Genomic DNA, 26,176 nt, shown 5'->3' with positions numbered 1-26,176 from the left:
CTCTGACTTGACAGGAAGTGGGAGTGGCTGAGGGGGACAGATTCGAAGCCCACGCTGACTTTCCAGTTGTCCCTCCCACCGTGCAGGCCCAGCCTTCACACAGGTAGTGTCGCCCAGCTTGTCAGGGGGCCATTTGGAAGCCAGACTCTGCCCATGGTGGAGATGAACTGTTCCTCACGCTGGCCTACGCTGGGGCCGTAGAAGGGGAAAATCTAATTAACATTGGAGTAAGAGAGAACGAGAAAGATAATCTTCTCCCTATTCCTTGTTCCCAGTGCTGGTCCCTGTGGAACAAATTAAGCTCTTCTCCCTAAAGCTCCAGGCCACGGAGTTGGGGGGGGGGGGTCCTTCCCCTGCTCTGAGCAGGTGCTCTAATGCCTCAGCTCTCACAATAGCTCCCACAGCAGCGGACTGGAGGAGGCCACAGGCAGAGAAGACCGGAGCACAGAGAGCTTGTTCTGGTGCTGGCTGCACACGTGATCCGGAAGTACTCTGGCCTCTGGTACGGGGACTCCTCCAATGGCCATCCCCCTGCCAGAGCAGAGCGTAGTGAGGAAGCAGCCAGGGCCTGCACGGGGCCACCGCTGATGCGTCCACATGGCCCGGGAGCCGCAGCCAAGCACAGCTCTGGCTCAGAGCCTCCACCCCTCTCCTCTTTGAACTCCACGCCACTGGAACTGCCTTCGTCCAATCCAGAGTCCAGCTCAGGCAGTCAACCTTGCCAACATCCAGCTGTCCCATCAGGAACCAGTGTGTGGCACAAGAGACTCGGGGTGGACTGGCCGTGTTTGCTCCTTTCATTGGGAGATAACGTTTTCCTCTTGAGGTAGGAATGTAACTGGGCCCAGCCTTGGCTAACACTCCACATCTTGCAGCTCGATCTCCTCCGTTGTGCTTTCTGCAAAGCAAAAGACACATCCATGAGTTGCCAATCGGCCGGGGGTGGTTTCTTGGTGAGAACAAGATGACAAGGGCCACTTTTGGCCATCCAAGCCATGAATGGATTATCACAAGGCCCGGAGAATTACCTTTGAGCTTGTGTCTCCTCTTCCTCTGGAATTTATACGCACACTTATTACAAACCCACATAAGGCTGATTAACACTGCAGCCACGGCAGCGAGAAGAGCAAGGAAGACAGCGACAAAGTGGAGGTCTTCATAGAGGATCTCTACGGGGCGGGGGGAGGGGAGGGGGAGATAACGTCTCTTTTAATATCATGAAGTCGGCCTCCGCACACTCACAGTTCTGAGAGGCGCCGGGGCCCCTGGGGGTGTCTTACCCGACACGTGCAGGACGATGGTGCCAAACTGACTGCTCCCCAGGCGCTCGGTCACCGTGATGACGTAGTAGCCGGAATCCCTCACACCCACACTGAAGAGCTGGATGGAGCCGTTGTCGAAGGTGCAGACCCTGTCCTTGTGGCTTTGGGAGATGTTGGCCTGAGTCCCCGGCTTCCACTCCACGATCTTCTGCACTCCCCAGTTGGACGTATACTTCCATTCGATAGTGGGGATGCCGTGGCAGGAGTATGCAACCGAGAGCAGGATGTCCTCTTCCACCGTGGCATTGATGGCTGCCTGGGGAATGTACAGGGACACCCCCTGACCTGCGGGATGGAGTGCTAGACTTGGCGCCACTCATATGGACTCACAGTGAAGTGAACTTCTATAACGCATTCATTTATTTAGCACGCATTTATTGAGTGCCTATTACATGCCAGGCTCTCTTCTAGGTTCCAATGCTGATGCTACAATGGTGAATGTCATGGACTGAATGTTTGTATCCGCCCCCCCCCCCCCACAATTTCTATGTTGAAGCCCTAACCCCCCAGTGTGGCTGTATTTGGAGATGGGGTCTCTAAGGAAGTAATTAGGGTTAAATGAGGTCATAAGGATAGGGCCCTGCTCCAGTTGGATGTCTTTTTTTTTTTTTTCTTGCCGTGCCGAATGGCATGTGGGATCTTAGTTCCCTGACCAGGGATCGAACCTGAGTCCCCTTCATTGGAAGCGTGGAGTCTTAACCACTGGACAGCCAGGGAAGTCCCCTGGATTGGTGTCTTCATAAGAAAAGTCTCTCTCTCTCTCTCTCATTCTCTCTCCATGGACTCATATGGAGAAAGGACCATTTGAGGTCACAGAGAGAAAGCAGCTGTCTACAAGCCAGGAAGAGAGTTCTCCTCGGAAACCAAACCCTGCCAGAACCTTGATCTTGGACTTTCCAGCCTCCAAACTGTGCGAAAATAAATTTCTGTTGCTTAAGGCCCCCAGTTTGTGGTATTTTGTTATGGCAGCCCAAGCTAGGACAGTGAACAAAACACAAGATTACTATTCACTATTCCCTAGAGCTTCCATTGTATAAGGGAGACACACAAGGGTTAAATAAACACATGAGATCATTTTTGATAACAAGTGCTTTAAAGATAATAAAATAGGGTACTAGTGGCGGGTGGGGATGGAGGTGGTACACAACATGAGACAGGATGGTCAGAGAGGACCTTGCTGAGGAAATGAACTGGGACCCAAACGACAGGGAGGTCGAGGAGGTAGCCACGCGAAGACACACATTTCAGGCAGAGGGAACAACTACAGAGAGTGAGGTGAGAGTGACCTGGTATGTCTGAGGGACAGAAAGAAGGCCAAAACGCGGGATGCAGGGAGCCATGGGGCGAGTTCAGGAGACAAGGCTGGAGAGCTAGGCAGGACTTGGGTCATGACGTGAGAGTCAGGGGTGGGTTTTACTCAAGGGTGATGGGAAACCATAGGAAGGCTTAGGTGGGAAGGTGACATTCTCCAATAAGCTTGAGAAAGTCCGCTGTGGAGAGCATCTGGGGGTGAGGGGGCCGGAGTGGAGGCAGGAAGAACAGTCAGGTGGCTGCCGCAGAGACTAGATAGGAGATGGAGACATAGCCTTGGAGACAGTGAAAGGTGGTCTGATTTAGGATGCATTTGGGAGTAAAGAGGACAGAACGTGCTGATAACTAGCCGTGGCAGTGGGCGAGGCAAAGAGGCATCAAGCCGAGATTTCTGCACGAGTGTGTAGGTGACCAGTAGAGCCACTGGCTAAGATATATGTCATGAAATATTTTATTAAGTAGGTACCATGCACAGGCCCTGCGCTAACTGCTTTACACACGCCACGTCATTAAAGTGTCACACAACCCACTAGAATTCCATCAAGGATATAAGAAACTTCAGTGTCAACAGGATTAAGTAGCTTGTCCAAGTTGACCCTGCAAAGGCTGAGATTCACACAAGGGCTGCTGACTCCAAAGGTCAGATATTTAACCTCTATGCTCAAGTCAAAGGTCAGTGGTTGGCAGTTAAGGGTACAGAATGTGACAAATCCCCTCCACCTCCACCCTCCCCACACAAAGAACAGTCAGGGCTGGCTGGAGACTGGATAGTGAATAGGGCAGGATTCAAGCTGGAGCCCATGCCTCTGTTTCCACTTCTACTTCCTGTTTAGCCCCTCACTCTTTGGGTGCCCAGTTGCCCCTGGGCCCCTGCTGTGTGGCTCCAGGTAACCATGCCTGTTACTTTTCCAGACTTTTCTCATTGTCCTCTCCCATCCCCAGGATATCCCATTACCATCCCTCTCCTAAGGCTCGGCTAAGTGGCTGGAGATAATCCGATAGGTTCCAAGCTGAAAAACTGGCAGGTAATAATGGCTTTCAAGAGTTATAGCTGCCGGAACTTCCCTGGTGGTCCAATGGTTAAGAATCTGCCTTGCAATGCAAGGGACACAGGTTCAATCCCTGGTCGGGGAACTAAGGTCCCATATGCCATGGGGCAACTAAGCCTGTGCACCACAACTACTGAGCCCGCTCACTCTGGAGCCCACATTTCACAACTAGATAGCCCGTGTGCCGCAACTGCTGAGCCTGCACAGCACAACTAGAGAGAAGTCTGTGCGCATCAACGAAAGATCCTGAATGCCGCAATGAAGATCCCACATGCCGCAGTTAAGAACTGTCACAGCCAAAAAAAAAAAAAAAAAAAAATTACAACTGCCATGTAACAGAAAAATATTTTCTCCCCAACCCTATTTTAAAAAATGTTAAACTCACAGAAAGATTGAAAGCCAAGTACAATTAACATCTATATACCCTCTCCTAAATTCACCAATTATTAACATTTTGCCACATTTGCTTTTTCTCTCTCTCTCTCAGGTAGAAAACAGAGGTCAAGTTCCAGGTCAGCCCTTGGAGGGCAGGAATTAGGTGCTTTCTTCATCTCAGTGTTCCCTGTACCCAGCACAATGCCTGACACATAGTGATTGGCCAATAAACGTTTGTTGAATGAATAAGTGAATGACTAATTATAGCAGCAAGAAGGCGAGCCGATCTGATAGAAATGTTGCTGCTTGGGTGGTTTGAAAAGTTAAGCACATCTAAAAGCTTATACACATATAGCAAAGAGAACTGTAATTTACTTAAGGCTTTATGTGTCCGTTGCTTTATTATCTATTTATTATGTGTTTTAAAATCCTTCTGTTTTTTATAGGAGTCAGCAACATGCCCATTTGGCTAGGAAATGGCAAAGGTGGGATTTGCATGCAGTTCTGTCTGATTCAAAACCCACAGTTTTTCCACTCTACTTGGTGACTACTGATCTATCATCTATTTATCTATATTTTCTGATTTCCCTGACCTCACATATGTGCAGCTGGGATTATGATTACCATAAGATTTGGAAAACCATATTTAGAGCTAATGACAAATCTGGATCATCAACTATTTGTATTACATGTACATCCTGTGTTAACCATGTTAGTCAAGGTTACTGACAGACTAGTCTCCTGGGGGAGTAGCAGCCCTTTTAATAGCCTTAGGGACCTCCATTTTGAGCCTTTCAGTTATTTTGTCCCAAGAAATGGCAAAACTGAAAAACAAAAATAACATGCCCAAGTTTCTCAGATGCTGACACAGCTGGGAGCTGGCCAACTGGTCCTTGTTAGCTTCTATATTTTCTTTTGACTAGAAAACCCTCTTCCTAATCTGACAAATTAATCAGGCATTTAACTAGGTTTTAGGAACAAAGAGTTCCTCTTCTTCCTGACCCATAGAAGTAGGAATAAATGGTCTATGGCAAAGATGGAACATGAACAGTTCCAAGAGTTTAAAGGCAAACTGCTTGTCAACTGTTTAAAAAGTTGAATTAATGAGTAACCACTCCTGCACCTCATGCTAAAATCATTCCCGAACAAGAGAAACTTAGTGGCTAGGCCAATAGTCAGACCTGGCTCAAATGTTCTACTCAAGGAGGTTGGTGCAATAAATCAGATTTTACGTGTAAAATGGATGCCAGGCAGCCATGAACAAAAATGAACTTTGTGCAGACAAGGGAAGATGTCTATGACATGTTACTCAGTTAAAAAATAAATTTATAGAGCTTCCCTGGTGGCGCAGTGGTTGAGAGTCTGCCTGCCGATGCAGGGGACACGGGTTCGTGCCCCGGTCCGGGAAGATCCCACATGCCGCGGAGCTGCTGGGCCCGTGAGCCATGGCCGCTGAGCCTGCACGTCCGGAGCCTGTGCTCCGCAACGGGAGAAGCCACAACAGTGAGAGGCCCGCATACCACAAAAAAAATAAAAAATAAAACAATATGCTATGATCTTACTTACATTTGTGTAACTATGTGCTAATATGTATATATTTAGTATGGAAAAGTGTTGGAGTAATATACGTTATATTAACAGGGATTATCCGTTAGAGATTGGACGGCACCAGAAATTTTCCAAGTTATACATTTATATCATTTTGCATTTTCACATTGATTAAACTGATAATAAAAAAAATGTTTTAAAAATCATTTAAAGTTCTGATTAGACCAAGATATCTGGTGAGCAAAGTTTAAAGTTTAAAAGTTTACCTTGCTTCTCATCTTTACTTGAATTCTATGTGGAGAGAAGAGAAAAACTAAATTCTACCAATTTCCCAGAAAGATGTAGATGCTTCCTTTAAGGAAGAGGTCACGTAACTGAAGACATTAGCAGGGCAGAAGCCACTGGAACCTGAACCAAGGGGCTTCCGGAAAGCCTGATTTCCTGGAGCTGGTGACACCCCTTGGGAACTAATCAAAGAGAAAGTACCAGGCAGGTGAAGCCAGCTACTGAGCAACAGGCTGGAATCTAATACTCTAACCTAAAAGGAGTAATCCTTACTCCTTTTCCTTCAAGTAAATTACAGAGGTAGCACTTTGCTGCTTTTAAAAATTTATTATTTAAGAAGGATATATTTCCTGAAATCACAATACAGGTTAATACTGTTCACACCACAATTTGGGGGGACAACAGCATCAATTAAAGGGGAGACATATATTGCCTGCCATGGAGGATACACCTTAATCAAGACAACTCATTTTTTAAAATTAATTAATTTATTATTATTATTATTTTTTTGGTTGCGTTGGGTCTTCGTTGCTGTGCGGGCTTTCTCTAGTTGCGGCAAGCGAGAGCTACTCTTTGTTGCGGTGCGCGGGCTTCTCATTGCGGTGGCTTCTCTTGTTGCGGAGCACGGGCTCTAGGTGCGCAGGCTTCAGTAGTTGTGGCGCACGGGCTTAGTTGCTCTGCGGCATGTGGGGTCTTCCCCGACCAGGGCTCGAACCCGTGTCCCCTGCATTGGCAGGCAGATTCTTCACCACTGCGTCACCTGGGAAGTCCCAGGACAACTCATTTTCATCTCACTTATCTGGAAAGCCACTTATCCAGCCAGTGTGATCATCAGATGAGAACCAGGAAACAAGCATCATTGTCATCAGCATCCTTATCAAGACCGTAGGCAAGACCGCACCCTATTTCTAGAAGTCAGAAAGCCTAGTTTAGGGGTCCTAATTCAGAAGTACTGGAGCAGGTTGGTGAAGTGATGAGTCACATCACAAAAGGGTTATTCCAGGTGCGGTGAGGTGCGGTGGAGATACCTGATGTGGGAGGATCCACACAGGTTCACCCTGGGGACCTCTTAGCTGTCGAGACCTAGAGACGGCGCGTTCACTGCTGAGAGCCCCGGCTCCCTCCGCGGTGGAATGAGGACTGGATAACCTCAGGAGGAGGGCTGTGAGGATGAGGTGACACAACACATGTAAGGCCCAGCGGGGCTGAACACAAGGTACCCGTCCAGGAGCTGCAGTCCCCACTGCTCATCCCTCTCCATCGGTGTGTCACCTGCCTCAGGTGACCAACCCTCATGGTTTGCCCAGGGCTGAGAGTCTTCCCAGGATTCAAGAGTTTCAGTGCTAAAATCGGGACAGTCATGGGCAAAACAGGACAGCTGGTCACCCCATCTGAGACTCAAAGAAACGTTGAAGAGCAAAGAGAAAACTCTAAGACAACAGCTGATTCCTGAGGCACCCAAGGGGGCTCCACAGTGGGGGTGTAGAGACAGCCAGCTCTGGGTAGACAGAGAGGACAAAAGCCCTTCTTCCCTTAACCCTTTGGCTTCCGAACACATCTCCCATGGGTCAGCAATCTCACCGCATCCCCTTTTTAGTGGGGACCGCCCACCAGTGATTGAGCCCAGCCCCACACTCGCCACGCTTCCTCCATGGCAGGGCACTGGCTTGTGGGCGCTGGCCTGGTGAAGAGTATATCATCACACCCATTTTAGAGAGGAGCAAGGTCAAGCCACTGAGGTTAGGTAGTTCGTGCAATGTCACAGTAAGTGGCTGAGTAGAGATGGAAATCGGGGTATTCTTCAACTGTCCCGATAATAAGCCAGGATGTCTGCAGGAGCTGGGGTATGGGGAAGACATCATAACAGCTGAGGCTTGAAGAATAAGATTTTGAAAGGGAGGAAGGGCAATCCCAGCTAAGAAAGAAATGAGCCCACCTAGAGGAGCATGATGGATCCTCATGTTTGGGACCTGGTGAGTAAGAAACAAAGATGGGCTATACCATGAGGAATCTGTCACAGGCTGGGGATCAACCAAAGGAATTATCCGCGGGCAGTGAGGCCCTAGGATGGTATTCAAGTAGGAGCATGGCATGCTCTAAACTGGGCTTCAGGAAGGGCAATCTGGCAGCAGAATTCACGATTTTATCATCTACACACCTCACCTGCGCGGCCCTGGGCTCACCGCATGTGCTTGTCCTATGCACCTTCAGGAGAGCTCATGGCTGGAGCCCAAACAGGTGGGAACAGCCTAAGGTGCTGAGTGTGGCCAGACCTGGGCCAGTCTCTGGTCTGGACTGGGGAGACGGGGTGGTGGGAACAGCAGGAAGCACACACGTGCGTGGTAGATCTGCCCTAGACTCTGAGATCTTTGCTGGGAGAACTCGTTTCCGATTCATCTCAGAAACACCAGTGTCCAGCACAGGTCTGGCACTTCATAGGTGCTCACGACATGCCTGTATGAAAGAATGAATAAAGAATAAACAGGGCTTCCCTGGTGGCGCAGTGGTTGAGAACCTACCTGCCAATGCAGGGGGCGCGGGTTCGAGCCCTGGTCTGGGAAGATCCCACATGCCACGGAGCAACTAGCCCCGTGAGCCACAATTACTGGGCCTGCGCGTCTGGAGCCTGTGCTCCGCAACGAGAGGCCGCGATAGTGAGAGGCCCGTGTACCGCGATGAGGAGTGGCCCCCACTTGCCGCAACTAGAGAAAGCCCTCGCAGAGAAACGAAGACCCAACACAGCCATAAATAAATAAATAAAATTTTTTAAAAAAAGGCAAAATTCCTTTAAAAAATAAAATAAATAAAATAAACAAATATGCATGTCCTGCCTGTTGAACTGCTACCCATTTGGAGAGATCAGGAAAGTAAGGGGTTGGATCTGTATTGAGTTGAGGGGGCAACAGGTCTGGCTGAGGGAGAGCTGGCAAGACCCCTTTCCCAGCCCCAAGTTTGCTGAGAGTCAAATAGCTAGGAGGAGAAATGGGATGGTTTTAAGCTGCAACTAATATATCCACGTCCCTGCCTAACTTCTGCCATTCCTGAAACAAGCGAGCCTGGAATTTCAGACACACAGCTTCATGAGGGGCCAACACAGAAACCCCAAATAATGGCTTTCAGGTTTCGACTGACATGTGCATACAATTTACAGGGTACCAATCTCTCCTGTTAGCTCAGGTAGTAATTCCCCCTCTTGGTGCCTGACTACTCAGAGACCAAAGAGCTCAGCTCCTCCCTGAGGGAGCTCCTCCCCCTCCCCCATATTGCCATATAATGGCCTTGGGAAGTCACCCAGATATCAGCCAAACCCAAACAAAATGGACAGATGCAGGTTTAGATGGAAGCTGGCAGGCTGCTTTCCCTCATCGGGTTCCTGTACTTGTACCCCAACCAGAAAAATCACTCCAAAATAGCAAGAGCCACTGTTTCTACTGGTAACACTTGTTAGGTACTAGCTGTCATACACATTTATCACAGCTCAGTGAAACCCAGGCTGGGAAAGTTGAATGACTTGGCTGCTATCAGGGAACAATGAGAAAGTTTGATAACATTATGTTGCCACGAGTGTGCAGAAGTTGTACCCAATCATTACTGTGGAGATTATAAATGGGTACAATCTGCTTGAAGGGCAACATGTTGAAACCTATAGAAATATTAAATAGCACATACCTCTTGACCCAGAAATGCTACTTTTAGGAACTTATCCTACAAGTCATAAGGGCACATAGATGCAAAGTTATAAGTGTACATATTGTCACTGAAGCACAGCAAAAGACTGGTGACAACCTATGTGTTCATAGGTACACGAAAACTGTTTCTTACTCCACAAAGAACACTTCTGACACTTACTACCTGAAGTTAGTGCAGACTCCACAGGTTAAGGGCTCAGTCTCACAAGACTGCTCCCCATTTCAGACACCAATCACAAGTCCAGGCTTCCTATACTTCTGACCAACTGGGTATAAATTGGAGGTTCCCATGACACCCTCTTCAGGTTTGATAATTTGCTAGAACAGCTCACAGAACTCAGGAAAGCACTTGACTTACTATGAGCACTTTATTATAAGGGATACAACTCAGGAACAGCCACATGGAAGAGATGCCACAGGGCAAGGTATGTTGGAAGGAGCGTGGAGCCCCCATATCCTCTTGGGCCACACTGCCCTCCCAACACCTCCATGTGTTCGGCAGCCCAGAAGCTCTCCCAACTCCCTTCAGTTCGGGTTTTTTTGGGGAGATCCCATGACCTAGGCATGATTAAATCACTGGCAATTGGTGATTAACTCACCAACTTCCTTCCTGGGAGGTCAGGGATGGGGCTAAAATTCCAACTTTCTAATCACATGGTTTCTCTGCAAATGAACCCTCATCTTCCAAGAGTCACATCATTAACAATCAAAAAAACACTCATTGGGCTTCCCTGGTGGCGCAGTGGTTGAGAGTCCGCCTGCTGATGCATGGGACATGGGTTCGTGCCCCAGCCCGGGAAGATCCCACATGCTTCGGAGCGGCTGGGCCCGTGAGCCATGGCCGCTGAGCCTGCGCGTCCAGAGCCTGTGCTCCTCAACGGGAGAGGCCACAACAGTGAGAGGCCCGCGTACTGCAAAAAAACAAAAACAAAAAAACCAAAAAACCACCACTCATCACTCCAGAGAATCCATGGGTCTTAGAAGCTTATGTGTCTGGAACCAGGGACTAAGACCAAATATTATAACAAAAGATGGTCCTATCGTTGCTATCACCCTGGAAATTACTAGGTTTTTAGGAGCTCTGTGTCAGGAATCAGGAGCAGAGACCAAATATATATTTCTTATTAAGTCAGAACTGGTTAAATAAATTATCAATATTCACACTTGGGAATACTACAGCGGCACTTTTAAAATGAGGTAGATCTATATGCATTGATATTAGATGATCTCAAAAATAATGAAAAAGCACAGAGCAGGACAGTGTGTAGAGACTGTTTCCATTTGAGTAAACTAATGATATGTATATATGTGTGCACACACACACACACACACACACACACACACACACAGATATCTGCACATTTATCCATAAAATGCACAGAACATCTCCCAAAGGGTATTCTAAAAATCAGGTGCCATGCTTGTCTTTGGGGAGGGGACTGGGTGTCTGGGGTGGAAGAAAGCTTTACATTTCATTTTATATCCTTTTGATCAGTTAGAATATTTTAGTGAGTTTGTGAATTACTTAAAGAAAAACAACAAATAAAATGAATGCCAAGATTTGGTCAGAGTCCCAGATTTTTCACATTTGATAATGTTAGTAATTCACATATACACAATTGACAAAGTACTTCACAGGCACTATCTCAACCTGTGAGACAGGCAGGGGACTGGGGTTAAGGACCAATGCTTTTTGCTTCACAGGTACTTACTTATTTGATCACGAAATATATGCACCCAACATAGGAGCACCTAAATACATAAAACAAATATTAACAGACATAAAGGGATAAATTGACAGTACCACAATAACAGTAGGGGACTTTAACACCCTACTACGTCAATGGGCAGATCATCCAGACAGAAAATCAATAAGGAAATACTGGCCTTAAATGACACATTAGACCAGAGGCACTTAATAGATATACAAAGAATATTCCACTCCGAAGCAGCAGAATACACATTCTTTTTAAGTGCACACGGAACATTCTCCAGGATAGATCACATGCTAGGCCACAAAACAAGTCTCAGTAAATTTAAGAAAAGTGAAATCATACCAACCATCTTTTCTGGCTACAATGCTATGAGACTAGAAATCAACTATAAGGGAAAAACACTGCAAAAACCACGAAAACATGGAGGCTAAGCAATGTGCTACAAAACAACCAATGGGTCACTAAAGAAATCAAAGAAGAAATAAAAAAAAATACCTGGAGACAAAGAAAACACAGTGATCCAAAATCTATGGGTTGCAGCAAAGGCAGTTCTAAGAGGGAAGTTTATAGCAATACAAACTTACCTCAGGAAACAAAAAAAAAAAACTCAAATAACAACCTAACCTTACACCTAAAGGAACTAGAAAAAGAAGAACAAAAAAACCAAAATTAGAAGGAAAGAAATCATGAAGATCAGAGCAGAAATAAATAGAGATTTAAAAAAATAGAAAAAAATCAATGAAACTAAGAGCTGGTTCTTTGAAAAGATAAACAAAATTGATAAACCATTAGATAGACTCATCAAGAAAAAAAGAGAAAGGGCCCAAATCAATAAGGTCAGAAATGAAAAAGAATTTACAATTGACACTACAGAAATACAAAGGCTCATAAGAGATTACTACTAACAACTTTATACCAATAAAATGGACAACCTAGAAGAAATGGACAAATTCTTAGAAACATACAATCTCCCAGGACTGAAGCAAGAAGAAATATATCCACAGAGTAATTAACAGTAATGAAGTTGAATCAGTAATTTTAAAAACTCCCAACAAACAAAATTCCAGGATCAGATGGCTTCACAGGTGAGTTCTACCACACATTTAGAGAAGAATTAACACCAATCCTTCTGAAACTATTCCAAAAAATTGCAGATGAAGGAACTCTTCCAAACTCATCTACTAGGCTAGCATCACCCTGATACCACAACCAGGCAAAGATATCCCAAAAAAAGAAAACACAGGCCAATATCACTGATGAACATAGAGGTAAAATCCTCAACAAAACACTAGCAAACAGGGGCTTCCCTGGTGGCACAGTGGTTAAGAATCCGCCTGCCAATGCAGGGGACACAGGTTCGAGCCCTGGTCTGGGAAGATTCTCACATGCCGCGGAGCAACTAAGCCCGTGTGCCACAACTACTGAGCCTGTGCTCTAGAGCCCATGAGCCACAACTACTGAGCCCATGTGCCACAACTACTGAAGCCCAAGCTCCTAGAGCCCATGCTCTGCAACAAGAGAAGCCTCTGCAATGAGAAGCCCACGCACTGCAACGAAGAGGAGCCCCCACTCACAACTAGAGAAAGCCTGCGTGCAGCAACGAAGACCCAACGCAGCCAAAGATAAATAAATTAATTAAAAGAAACAATAATACATAAATATAAATATATATATATTAAAAAACCCACAATGAGCTATCACCTCACACCTGTCAAATGGCCATCATCAAAAACTACAAATAACAAATGTTGGTGAGGATGTGGAGAAAAGGGAACCGTTGGACACTGTTGGCAGGAATGTCAAGTGGTGCAGCCACTGTGGAAAACACTAGGGAGGTTCCTCAAAAAACTAAAAATAGAACTACCATATGATCCAGAAATTCCACTCCTGGGTATATATTATACCCAAAGAAAACAATAACACTAACTTGAAAAGATATATGCACCCAATGTTCATAGCAGCATTATTTATAATAGCCAAGATATGGAATCAACCTAAGTGTCCATCAACAGATGAATGGATAAAGAAAATGTGGTATAAATACACAGTTTATATTGAATATTAACCCTAAAAAAGAATGAAATTTTGCCACTTGCAACAACATGGATGGACTTAGAGGGTATTATGCTCAGTGAAATAAGTCAGATAGAGAAAGACAAATACTGTATGATATCACTTATAAGTGGAATCTAAAAAATAAAACTAGTGAATATAACAAAACAGAAACACTCACAGATACAGAGAACAAACTAGTGGTTACCAGTGGGGAGAGGGAAGGGGGAGGGGCAAAATAGGGGTAGGGGATTAAGAGATACAAAGTACTGTATATAAAATAAATAAGCTACAAGGATATATTGTACAGCACAGGGAATATAGCCAATATTTTAGACCTGGGCTTTCCCATATGGTAGCTGCAAGCCACAGCAGCTATTGAGCACTTGAAATTAGCTAGTCTGAATTGAGATGTGCTCTAAATGTAAAATACACACCAGATTTTGAAGACTTGGTACTTAGCATGTTAAACAGAATGTAAAATATCTCATTAATAATTTTTTATATTGAATACATGGAGAAATAATATTTTAGACATATTGGGTAAACAAAATATATTAAAATTAACTGTGCCTATTTCTTTTTTAATGTGACCACTAGAAAATTTAGAATTATATACATGTCTTGCATGTGTGGCTCACATTATATTTCTATTGGATACCATTGGTTTAGACCATCACTCCTCCACCCGCTTCAGGAAAGTCCTCTTCCCTTGAGTTTGTTTCACCCTCTCGCCTCCTCGTCATTGTGGGTGCTCTGTTCCCCCAGTCTCCTCTTCACTCTTCAAACACGTTGGCAACTCTGCTGCAAGGTATGGCATCATCCTACATTCCTCCGGCATTAGGAGATTCTCCTAATTCTATTCTCCTAACATCTACAAGAAGATTCTCCCTCTACCTCAGTCTCCAGTAGAGCAGCCTGCTCTGACCACAACCTTCTCTCCTTCCTGTTTACTGTCCAACATCTCCCACTGGCCTCCTCAGTCCTTCCACTCCAACTCTCTCTACCTTTCCCAATCCATCATTCTCACATCCCTCCCTCTCCAGCCTGGGTTCCGTAGCCCATCATGTCCCAAACACTCTTGCCAAGATTCTTCAAACTCCAGTGGCCTCTGTCTTTTAATCACATCTACTAGCAAAACCCTCACCCTGGATCAACAGCTCTTCACTTCCTCTCTGCCCAGACCTGAGACCTGAGCAGTCAGCAGGACAGGAGAACATCCCACGGCCAACACTCTCCGGAACAACAGCGCACACGGTTTCCAGTGCACATTCGAGAGGGCCCTCCGGACTGCCCATCTTAATGTACTGTTCACGTAAATTCACTCTTCCTTTCTCCATGGTTATTATGTCCCTCCAATCTCTTTGACCTCCAAATTCCTCCTCATTCCCAGCAGATGACCTCATCTTCCTGGGACACCACTGAGCACCGTCTCCTGCTTGCAACGCCCTGTGGCTCCTGGGCCACCACACTCACCCGATGTTCTCCTCAGCTCCTTTTCTGCCGGCAGAGAGGAAACGCCGCCCTTCTCCCCAGATGCCGGGAAGGCACACCTGCCTGTGGGGACAGAGGGTGGCAGAGGAGGGCAAGATGCCGGCTGTGGAAGCCCTGGAATCTGAAGACCCAGGTACTGTTTCAGCTGCGCCAGGCCCTAGCCGAACAACTGCGCAAATCCCCTCCCCTCTCTGAGCCACTATTTCCTCATTTGTAATTAAGGATTATCATGGCTTGGCTGTTAAAGTTTCAATTAAAAAAAAATGTAGGTGAGAGAGCTTGACGGCCAGGAACAATTCCAGGGGGTACAGGAGCTCCCTTCTCTGATTTTTCACCCAGACTCAATCCAGTCTCTCCCCATTCAACAAGCATTTGGGAAAGTAAGTCAAGGGGACTGACACTGATGGAGCACCAGCCCGGAGTCACACACGCTACATGCAAATCCATAATTAGCTCCTTTGGCATCTGATCAGCTCCACCCAATCTCTTCTCAGAGCCCCGCAGAGAAGGCCCGGCAAACCCACCTCCCCAGCCAGCAGACTGGACCAAGGGGAACCACCTGATCTAATCTAGTTATTGTCAATCTTTGAATATTAGACCATTTGGGGAAGCTTTTAAAAATCCTACCCTGGACTGTGAGTTTAGAATCTTAAGCCTCTGTGATTTTTAAAATTCCCCACATGATTCTAGCGTACAGCCAAGACTGAAAACCACTGAACGAACCCGCACTAAGGGGTTAGCGGCTGAAGCCCAGACCCACTTCCTAGGGGCATTTAACGACGCCTAAACCAAAGGAATGAAGGACCATTGTGTGTAAAAGGAATGTTTGAGGCACTGTGACAGCCTTTCAGCAATATATTTGGGGGAAATGGGCTCTTTCTGGCATCCCTCAAATTTTATTACATCTGGTCCTATTTCTAGAGATGCTTTTGGGTTAGGGAGGAAGAACGAGCGACCTAAATATTTCCCTTTGCCTCCTCTACTCTCCGCAATGTTATAAGGCAATGGTTCTCAACGTTTAGTTGCATCAGAATCACCTGGAGGGCTTACTGAAACAATTGCTGGGCCCCATCCCTAGTCTCTCATTCAGCAGCTCTGGGGTGAGGCCCCAGAGTTTGCATCACTAACAAGTTCCTAGGTAATGCTGCTGCTGGTCCCAGGACAACACCCTTAGAACTTTGGGCAAAGGGGGCACTGAGGATGCTCCTAGGATCCCTGAAAGCTGGCCCCTCCTCTCCTTCCCGAGCACAGTTAATACCACTTCTGCCAGCCAGGGGAAGAGCCTCTGATGCAGAACTTCTCATCTTGGAGAAGGGAAGACTTGAGACACCCAATCATTGCCAGAACGAGGACCAGTGTGTAAAGATTGAAAGAAGATGGGTTCCGGTGAAGAGAACTGAGAGCGTGTGTGTATAACGCATGCATTCATGGACCTGGAGTCAGGCAGACTTATCCTCAACGTTTAGGTCTGCCAATAACAGCTGTGTGATGTGGGGTGAATTTGTTTCTTTCACTCTCTGTTACCGTACCAATGAAATAAGTATACTATAATAGGGTTGTGCCCACCTCCGGCAGCAGAATGAAGTTTAAGGGAGGCAAGACATATAAGGAGCTTATCACAGTTTCTAACACTTGGTGCCCATTCAATCATTATTGAACGGTTATTCTTCAAAGAACGAGAATTCTTTGAAGATGCACTGAGCTGCTTATTGAAGTAGTGAGCTCCCCATCCTCATGGGTGTGTAAGCAGAAGCTGGAGTTGTACCAGGGACTGAAGCAGTAGATCTGAGACTGGGAGCTGGAGTGTTGAGTGAAAGACGCTCCTTCTTCCAGCCCAAATTACGTAACACGTACAGAACTTGAATCAGCGTTTGTAAATCTGTGATCCACTTGTGGAGGTGTGGCAAGAGATTGGGTGACCCGAAATTCCTCCCTGTGGAGTTCCTTCCGGAATCTTTCTGACTTAAGCAAGAGCCACCCTTGCTAGAAAGCCAAACACTTTTCTGAATGGTCACAGGCTATGGTCAAGTCACTGCTGTGTTTCTACTCGGATGTCAAGGAAGCCAGGTATGGCAAAGGTGGCTGCCTGGCCCTGCCCAAGCTTGGGGGATGGGGTGCTGCTGGGTTTTCCCTCTGCAGATCTGGGCTGCAGGACTTATGGCGGGCCTGAGTCAGTGGCCAGCCTGGGGAACCAGGAGGTGGGGTGCTCCTCAGACACTTCTGTGGAAATGTTCCACTTCTGTGTGGAACAGGAGATCACCCTGGATCAACAGCTGTTCCACTGTGTGGAACAGGAGGATGAAGGAGGAAATGAGGTGGCTGACCTCCCAACAATTCTTTTTACAAGATGCCTGAAGGCTCTTGGAAGACGGGTGTCAAGTGATCAAAAGATAATTCAGGCACACATGTGACTGGGTACCACAGTTAGAGTACAAAGCTCCTCCTTCAATGAGACTAAAGGGCCAATCCCTCTTCATCCTACAGGTCTTAAACATCACTTCTTCCAGGAAGCCTTCCATAGTCCCTCAACACCAGGTTAGGGGTCCCAGCTTTGGGTTCCCATGGCTCTCTGTCCCTCGCTATCAACTTATCCCTGTCCATTGTAATTTCTCTTGATTAATGCTCCATCGTCCCAGATCAACTTTCAGCTATAAACACAGGGGCTGGTCTATCTTGTTCTTCATTGACTCCCCCGGGCCTGGCACAGTGCCTGGCACTTTGAGTTTCCCATAAACACCTGATGAAAGAATGAATGTCTTTAGGCAAGTCTCTCAACCTCTCTGAGCCTCAGTTTCCCCATCAATAAAATGGGGACTAATAATACCTATTTGCAGGATTACTGTGAAGTTGCATGGAAAAGCAGCTGTTACAGTGCTTGGCACAAAGTATGTGGTGCTCAATAGTCACAGATATTATTGCCTTGTCATTGTTATTAACAATTATAAACACTCGGGAGGTACTGGCTTTTCTTCTCTTCAGTTGGCTAGAGGCTATTATTATTAGTGATCTTTCTAAACTACACATCTTGCTGGGTCTCTCCTGGTTCTGAAAGACCTAAAAAGTCTCGCCTCAACCTTCTTTTCCTTCCCCATCTCCCAAGACTCCTTGCCATCCCCCAATTCCAGTTGCACCAAACTGTGGGCCACTCCCCACTGTGGCTTACTCCCTCTAGCTCAGCTCAGATCACCCATCCCCATTCTCAGCCTTCTGCTCACTCCTAAAGGCCCATCTTAAATGTCACTCCTCTGCCAGGCCCCACTCGGCTCCCACAGCACAGTTCCCGGCTGGCTTTGCGTTCGTGTTGGATGAGTGACTGCCCATCTCCCCCGCTAGAAGGAGCAGGCGAGCACACACTTAGGTCCGAACCGCCAGCACCCCAGCAGTGTGTGACATGACGATGGCTCATTCAAACTGGGGCTGTCAAACTGAATCGACAGTCTACCTGACATAACAAGCTCTGGTTCAAGGACTCCTGAACTCCCATCCCAGAGTATGCAGAAGGCCTGCTTGATGGCAAGAGGGAAGAGCGGGTCTGGTGTTCTGCTTTGGGGCATTGGCCTCCAAAAGGAACGTGCTCCAGTCCCACAGTGAGCCTGGGGTGGGGATACTGCAATCCGACAGAAGGGCAAACAGCCAGAGAAGGCTCACGTTAGGTCCCCTGGCCAGTGTCTGGTGCCTAGGGACCCACATCTCCCTCCTGATCCCCTGGCACTAGAGTAAGAGTCTACCAGAGGAAATATTCCAGCACTTAAGATCCAAGACCTTCCCAAGCCCCAGTCCTTTAACTGTTAAGACAACTTATCAGATTGAATATGAAGAAATTGACCAGAGCTGAAAAACCTGACTTGACTAAAGAATTGTCACCCACTACTGGCCCCAAGAGCGAGAAGGTGACGGTGCGGTGTCTGTGCTCATTATTTCCTGTCGCTCAGAACCTTCCTCCTCCCGGCTCACCTGGCTTCCTCCTACTTTGCCTTCGAGGCTTCTTCTTTGAGAAGACTCCTTCAAACTCTCAGCTGAGCTAAATGCTTTTCTCAGTACTCCCTGGGCATCTGACCTCAAATCATCTGGGTAGGATCTGACCTCCCCTCTGGGTCATGTGATTCCCCCCACTGCAGGGACCGTGCTGAGTACCCCTGGCTCCTGGCATGGTGCTCCCGACACAGTCGGTGCTCAGGAACCATTTACTGAACCAAACCAAACTTCAGAGCAAAGCAGCCTTCTCTCTTGACCTAAGCCCGGTGGCAGAGTATCATGGCTCTGTCAGGGTTAAACTACTAATAAGGCATAAGCGAGACTCGTCTGCATACAATGGTGGGTGTTCTGAGAACGGAAGATGGGAGAGAGGTGCACTGTTCATGCCCAGCTCTTTCCTTAAGATAAGATGAATGGAGGGGACATGGAAATGGTCTAGTCCAGGAACTCTCTGCCTGGCCACACATTAAAGTCGCCCCAGGAGCCTAACTTGTATTGGGTCCTGCCCTCAAAGAGACGGATGTAACCATGTGGGGTAGGGTGTGGGCATCTGTAGGTCTTACAAGCCCTCCAGGAGGTTCTCATGTGCAGCCTTGGCTGAGAACCACTAAACAGCCCACCCTCCTGGCCCTGTGCACTCAGAGAATGAAGGTGACCCCATATACAGGGCTTACTGCCAGCACGGGACTGGAACCAGCCCCTCAGGCCCTGCCCCTTCCCAGCTGGGGACTCCCCAGGAAGCCCCAGAGCAGCGGGGCTCCTCTGGGATTAGCATGTCACTGGCCTGAGCTACCCCTAGGGATGTACCTCAGCCGGGGAAAGGCCTCTGTGCTCCCTGGACCACAGTGAACTGCAGGAATGTTCTGTGCTCGCTTTACGGTCCAGTGTGTCCTTTCCCCTTTGCCCACAGGGCTGACTGGTGCCTTCCCAGCCCAGCAAACCAGTTACGGGAGAAAATCATTGCCCAAATTCATACTTGCCAATGATGCCTCTCTCCCACTCCAATTTCTGCTAGGTAAGTAAATACTTTCTAACCCTGAGACTGTGTTCCAGGGAAAACCCAGGTGCAGGCAGCCCAGTGTTTGAGAGCACAGGCTACGGGGGTGCAGTGTCAGTGGGGTCTCTGAGTGGGGGACCAGTTAAGTTTCCAGTAGGTGCCTACCAAGGCTACTCTCCCACTCCCCCTTCCTTCACTTAGCACACCCAGACCCTGCCAGGCCCCAAGAGGAAGCATGAACCTAGGGGTTTTTTTTTTACTTTTTTTTTTTTTGGTTAGGATGGGGTTTTGTTGCTGTGCGCGGGCTTTCTCTAGTTGCGGTACACGGGCTTCTCACTGCGGTGGGCTCTCTTGCTGCAGAGCACAGCCTCTAGGTGCACAGGCTTCAGTGGTTGTGGCACACGGGCTCAGTAGCTGTGGCGCACGGGCCTAGCTGCTCCGCGGCATGTGGGATCCTCCCAGACCAGGGCTCGAACCCGTGTCCCCTGCATTAGAAGGTGGATTCTTAACCACTGCACCACTAGGGAAGTCCTGAACCTAGTTTTTGAGCAGTTGCTGTATGCCTAAAACTCTCTTCTCCACCCTGTCCTGCTGTATACCCTTACTCATCTTTCAAGACTCAACCTCACCTTCTTCATTCCCGTTCCCCAGGTAGGAGGATGCTTCCCGGTGACGGTGACTGACAGAAGCAACAGACACTCGGGAAGGACTCAATTTCAGTCCAGGCTGACAGAGATTACAGCAAAGTTATTTATTTGTAACATGCATCTTGACTTTAGATATATCGGAATATTAAAAGTAAAAAAAAAGTCTTAGAGCAGATGCAATAAATAGGGGTCCTTAAGTCCTGGGGACAATGGAGATAGGAGAGTCTCCTGACTGCAGCCCCTTCCCAGACCAGCAGAGAATATACTCAGGACTCCCTTGGACACCAGAAATGAAGAAATTTGGGTGACTTTCTGGTTGATTCCGCCCCTCCCTCAATAGCTTCGGTGTAATCCCCCAGGGATTTTTTGAGCACTACCCCCAAGGGGAGGAGGTGTGTATGCAGGGGGTACCTGTCAGCCTGGAGGTGGCCCCTGGCCTTCCTCATCCTCCATACGGTGTGCATATCAATAGCACTGCACTCAGCACCCTGTATTAGGGCTCTGTTCTCCCCCCAGGGAGGGCTAAAAGCTGACGTGTCCATCAGAAGGGGGCTAGCTAAGGAAGAAGTAGCATGTGGATACAATGACATATGGATAGCAGTTGAGAAGAAGGAGCAAGATCTAGGCTATCAACATGGACAGAGCTCAAAAACTGCTGTAAAAAGGGAATTCCCTGGTGGTCCAGCGGTTAGGACTTGGCGCTCTCGCTGCCAAAGGCCCGGGTTCAATCCCTGGTCAGGGACCTAAGATCCCACAAATGGTGTGGCATGGCCAAAAATAAATAAATTGCTGTAAAAAGTAAGTTGCTGAGTAACAAGCACAGCACGACTGCATTTTTTTTTTTATTGCATTTTTAAAAGCACACCCAAGCACCACTCTTTTGGGTGGGTACCTTTATAGGTATGCAAGACCATTGTCTAAAAATCAGAGAGGACAGTGCAGAGAGAGACCACGCCTCATTTGTTTCACCTGGGCCAGTGCAGAGCCCGATACATCATAACTGCTTAGTAACTGTGGACGGCCGTATAGGTGACCAGTGGGGCCTTGTCCTGGCGTGATGGATCCTGGTGTCTCCCCAGGGTCTCCAGGGGATACCTCCAACACCGGCTCTCCCTCCCCTCCCATGGCACCTCCAGCTAATCCAGAACCCATAGCTCCATCTGGCTGTGGCCGCTTTGGCCTATCAACTCCCTCCCCAGACCAAGGCTCAGCCCCCATGCTGCTCTTCTGTGCTACTGGGCACTGGGCCATGAGTGACTCAGTGGGGCTAGCTCCTCCATCCCTGGCTCCACCCTGGTAAGGTGGGGATGTTAAAGGGCACTCGTGTGTGTATTCATGTGTGCACACGTGTGGCTGTGTGTGCGTGCTGGGGGAGCGTGCTGCTTTTTAGAAGCTGGGGTTGGAGCACAGGAAGCAAGCTGACTTGGCCCGGGCCATTAGCTAAACTTTCCTACTTAACAATAGGTCCTACTGTATAGCAGAGGGAAATATACTCAATATCCTATGATAAACCCGAATGGAAAAGAATATTTAAAAAAGAATATATATATGTATATATATATATATATATGAATCAGCTGTACGGCAGAAATGAACACAACATTGTAAATCAACTATACTTCAATTAAAAACAAACGAAGAAACCAACAACATAAAAACCCCAAACTTTCCTGCTTGAGTCTTGGATCATCTGCTTCCAAATGAGCGGGCGCACTGATGAGGAGGAGGCCTGATGGATAACTTCCCATGTTGAGAGCTGAGAAAAGAAATGAACAAGGGTCCTAGAAAAGTGCTCCACCTTGGCCAGGTGCGAGAGGCCTGCCAGCTTTCAGAGGGGATATGCCTTTAAGTCCCTGTCTTATTCAGCTTGAGCTGTTATAACAAAATACCAAAAACTGGGGGGCCTAAACAACAGACATTTACTTCTCACAGCTGTGGAGGCTGCGAAGTCCAAGGTCAAGGTGCCAACAGACTCAGTTCTCAGTGAGGACCCTCTTCCCGTCTTGCAGATGGCCGCCTTCCTGCTGTATCCTCACATGTAGAGAGGGAGCGCTGGTCTCTTCCTCTTATTATAAAGACACTAATCCCCTCATGGAAGACCCACCCTCATGACCTCATCTCAACTTAATTGCCTCCCAAAGGTCCCACCCACCTCCAAGCACCATTATATTGGGAGTTAGGGCTTCAACATATGAATTTCTGGGGGACACAAACATTCAGTCCATAACACCCTGCCTCTGGCCCCCCAAAAATTCATGCAATGAATTCTTGCATGCAAAATACATTCATTCCATCCCAACAGCTCCAAAAGTCTTAACTCCTTTCAGAGACTTGGGGTATGATTCATCTTAAAAGAAAACTACTCTCCAGCTGTGAACCTGTGAAACCAGGTAAGTTATGTACTTCCAAAATGCAGTGGTGGGACAAGCATGGGATAGACATTCCCACTGCAAAAAGAAGAAATCAGAAGTAAGAAGGAGTGACGGGTCCCAAGTGAGCCCCAAACCTAGCAAGGTAAATGCCGTTAGCTCTTTGGTTCGATGCTCTGCCTTTAGGACCCACTGAGACAGGGGTGCATCCTCACCCCTGCAGCTCTGCTGGGCATTTCCATGTCCCCTGGAGACTCTGCAAGGCCTCCGTCTTGCCTGTTGAAACCAAGGCAATGCCCCACCCCCACCTTTTTAAACCGAGGAGACAGCTCTGATGCTGGCTGAATTGTCCTCAGAGTCATTCTTTTCTTAGCCTGAAAAATAGTGTACACAGCTAAACAGCGATACAGTCAGCCCTGTAGGATCTATCAAATCTGACAGCCTTCCCTCATTCCATTCTGTCTTCACCCCCTTCAGTTACCCTGAGTTGTTTCTGCTGGGGTGGCTGATTAGGCCCGTGGTTCACACCCAGGCTAATCTTATCAAACAGTGTTTGGCCGCAATCTACGTCTTCTCTTCTGAACATGCTCTCTTTTTTCATAACACAGATAGGCTGAGAATTTTCCACATCTTTAAGTTCTAGTTCCTTTTTGCTTAAGAATTCCTCCTTCAAGTCATTTCTCTCTTCTTGCATTTTCCTATAAGCAGACAGGAGGGACCAAGTTGCTCCTTCTACACTACTTAATATCTCCTCAGCTAAATATCTAATTTCTCATCACTCCCAAGCTCTACCTTCCACAGAACACTAGAACATGAACACAGCTCAGCCAAGTTCTTTGCCACTTTCTAACAAGGATCACCTTTTCTCTATTGTCCAGTAACATGTTCCCCATTTCCATCTGAAACCTGACCAGAATAGCCCTTAGAGTCTATATTTCTAGCATGTACTTCAAAACTCCTCCGCTTCTACCCATTACTCAGTCCCAAAGCTGCTTCCACATTTCTGGGTATTTGTTACTGCAGCACTTTACTTCTCGGTACCAATTTCTGTCTTAGCTTGGGCTGCTATCACAAAATACCATAGACTGGGTGCCTTAAACAACATAGTTCTGGAAGCTGGGACATCAAGATCAAGGTGACGGCAGATTTGGAGGACTCTCTTCCTGGCTTGCAGAGAGCTGCCATCTTGCTTCGTCCTCACATGGCAGAAAGAGATAGAGAGAGGGATCTCTGGTGTCTCTTCCTCTTCTTATAAGGACACTACCCCCATCGTGGAGGCCCCACCATCATGACTTCCTCTAAACCAAACTGCCTTCCAAAGGCTCCACCTCCAAATAGCATCACATCGGGGGCTGAGGTTTCAACATGTGAATTTCAGGGGGACACAAACATTCAGTCCATAACACTCCCGTTTATAGAGAAAAGGCCTCAAATGCAGGGTGTTTGTGTGTTTGTGTTTGTGGAGCATTTCACACAGACTTCAGTGTAAATGATGAATATCTGACTTTCTGGGTGGAAGCTTTGGGCAGAGGCTGAAAAGGCAGAGAATGGAGGGAGCTAGTGAGGGGGAGGAGGCCCCGTCTACATCATCAGTGCTGGCCCGGAAGCACAGGCCCCCATCAGGCAGGTGCACACCCACTCACTATCCTTAAGGGGTAGACTCTGGCTGGCACTGGACAAGCGCTGGGAATCTGTCTTCCTGGAGTTTACAGCTTTGCAGGAGTCACTATTCAATGGAGAACTGCAAAACTTTGACCCTTCCTCCTGGTTTTGCATGTGCTCCCTCTTTACCTAGGACGCGCTGTGTTCCCTCTGCCCCTTCCCCTGGCTGCTCCTGTCCATCTGTCAGTGGGTAGGTGCAGCTCCCTTTGGGAGGCTTGGCCTCATTCCCCTGAGCCTCTAGGGCTTCCAGAACTTTGGCACTTCCTGCCTCTCAGGACTCGCCACTCCAAGCCGGCACCCTTGTCTGCTCGTCTGAGGACAGGACTGTGAACCATGGTATCCCCAGTACGACTGTGGCCTGCTTCCTGGAAGCAGAGGGTGCCATGAATGAGTGAGTGAATAAATGAATTATACACTGTGGTGAATCGTTGGTCCTTGAATGCCTGGGACAGCTGTACAGATGTTGCATGAGAATGCCTGATTAGAAACACATGTTGAAGGGTTGAAAAATGATAGAAAAGGTCACTGCAAGGCCAAACACACCCACCCACCTGATGGACTAGCTGGCTATTCCTTGCTCCACAGACAGCCAGAGGCACATGCCCCCCTCCCAGTCCTTTTGGGTTTCTGAGATCTGCAGCCTCCAAAGCTGGGCTCTAGCTAGAGAGGTGTAAAGGTCAAGCGTGCTAGATTGCCCAGGTTTAAATCCTAACTCCACCACGGCCTAGCTAGTGACGGCTGTGCATCAGTTTCCTCACTTGTGAAACAGGGATAAGAGTGGCACTTTTTTCATAGGGTTGCTCCGAGGATTCAATGAAAGAAGTGTTGTCAAGCCCCGGGGACAGTGAGCGCAAACGTGCTTAGTAAGCACCGCCCCTTACTATAGACCCTCCCACCGCCAGTGGCCCTGCACTGGTCAGTCTCCACACTTCAGATGACTAATCTGTAAAATGAGAATGGTCATAAGGATCACGATTAAATGAGAAAGCAGAACTGCATTCAAATCTGTGGTTTGGGTCCATGGTAGTCTGTGGGGCTATGCGTTACATGCAGACTCACCAAGCCGGGGGATTCCGGGGACAGCCCATCCAAACCCTCCGTTCCGGGCAGAGCAGTGAGGACAACCGCCGGCCTGAGAGATTCTGGCCCCAACACCCAACCCAAACCTCTACAACCCCTCCTCTTCGAGGCAGTCTGCTGGGGGTTCCTCTGAGAGGTGGGGAGGCCTACAGCACCAGGGACCAGGGCCGGGGACCGGGGAAGGCGCGGGAAAGAGAGGGGGAGGGTCCCCGCAGTAGGGGGCGGGGCCCGTGTGCCCTGGGGGTCGCGGATGCCTGGGCTGCAGTCTGGTTATTCCAGGAAAAAGAAATAAAAAATGCTGCAGAGGAGGCGGCCACCGGGCCGCGCCGGTTATCTTCCGGGCGCCTTCCGGCTCTGATAACGCCCGGGGCGGGGCGCGTACCCAGAGTGACCCGGGAGCCGGCCTGGGGGATCCTCGCCGGGCCGGGTCCCCGCTCCAGGCCGCGCCCAGCCCCGCGGAAAGCTGTGGCTCGCCCCGCGCCCCCCGCCCCCCGCCCGGTCCGGCCCTTGCTTACTCTGCAGACAGCGGGCAGCGGCCAAGCAGAGGGCGAAGACTCCCAGCGAGAGGCCGTGGCTCTTCCTCCTCCGGCTCGGCAGAGGCCTCAT

General features: G+C 48.1%; 1 protein-coding gene across 1 annotated transcript; it reads right to left on the bottom strand.

Moving 5' to 3' along the window:
* Positions 1-854: 854 nt before the first annotated feature.
* VSTM5 (V-set and transmembrane domain containing 5) lies at positions 855-26,176 on the bottom strand. Its single transcript, XM_065883101.1, has 4 exons — positions 26,086-26,176; positions 1,281-1,607; positions 1,029-1,169; positions 855-898 (listed from the first exon to the last, which is right to left on the bottom strand). The coding sequence occupies exons 1-4, from the start codon at positions 26,174-26,176 to the stop codon at positions 855-857; spliced, it is 603 nt and encodes a 200-aa protein (XP_065739173.1).

This window comes from Phocoena phocoena, chromosome 8 (genome assembly GCF_963924675.1).
Source record: "Phocoena phocoena chromosome 8, mPhoPho1.1, whole genome shotgun sequence".
Classification (NCBI taxonomy): Eukaryota; Metazoa; Chordata; class Mammalia; order Artiodactyla; family Phocoenidae; genus Phocoena; species Phocoena phocoena.
Note: the sequence above shows the minus strand (reverse complement) of the source record. Positions and strands in the feature narration are given on the sequence as shown.

Coding starts and splice junctions, on each gene's coding strand:
- VSTM5 (XM_065883101.1), bottom strand. CDS start 26,176: ATGAGGCCTCTGCCGAGCCGGAGGAGGAAGAGCCACGGCCTCTCGCTG. Junction 1,608..26,085: donor CGCTGCCCGCTGTCTGCAGA/GTAAGCAAGGGC, acceptor TCCATCCCGCAG/GTCAGGGGGTGTCCCTGTAC. Junction 899..1,028: donor GAGGAGACACAAGCTCAAAG/GTAATTCTCCGG, acceptor TTTGCTTTGCAG/AAAGCACAACGGAGGAGATC.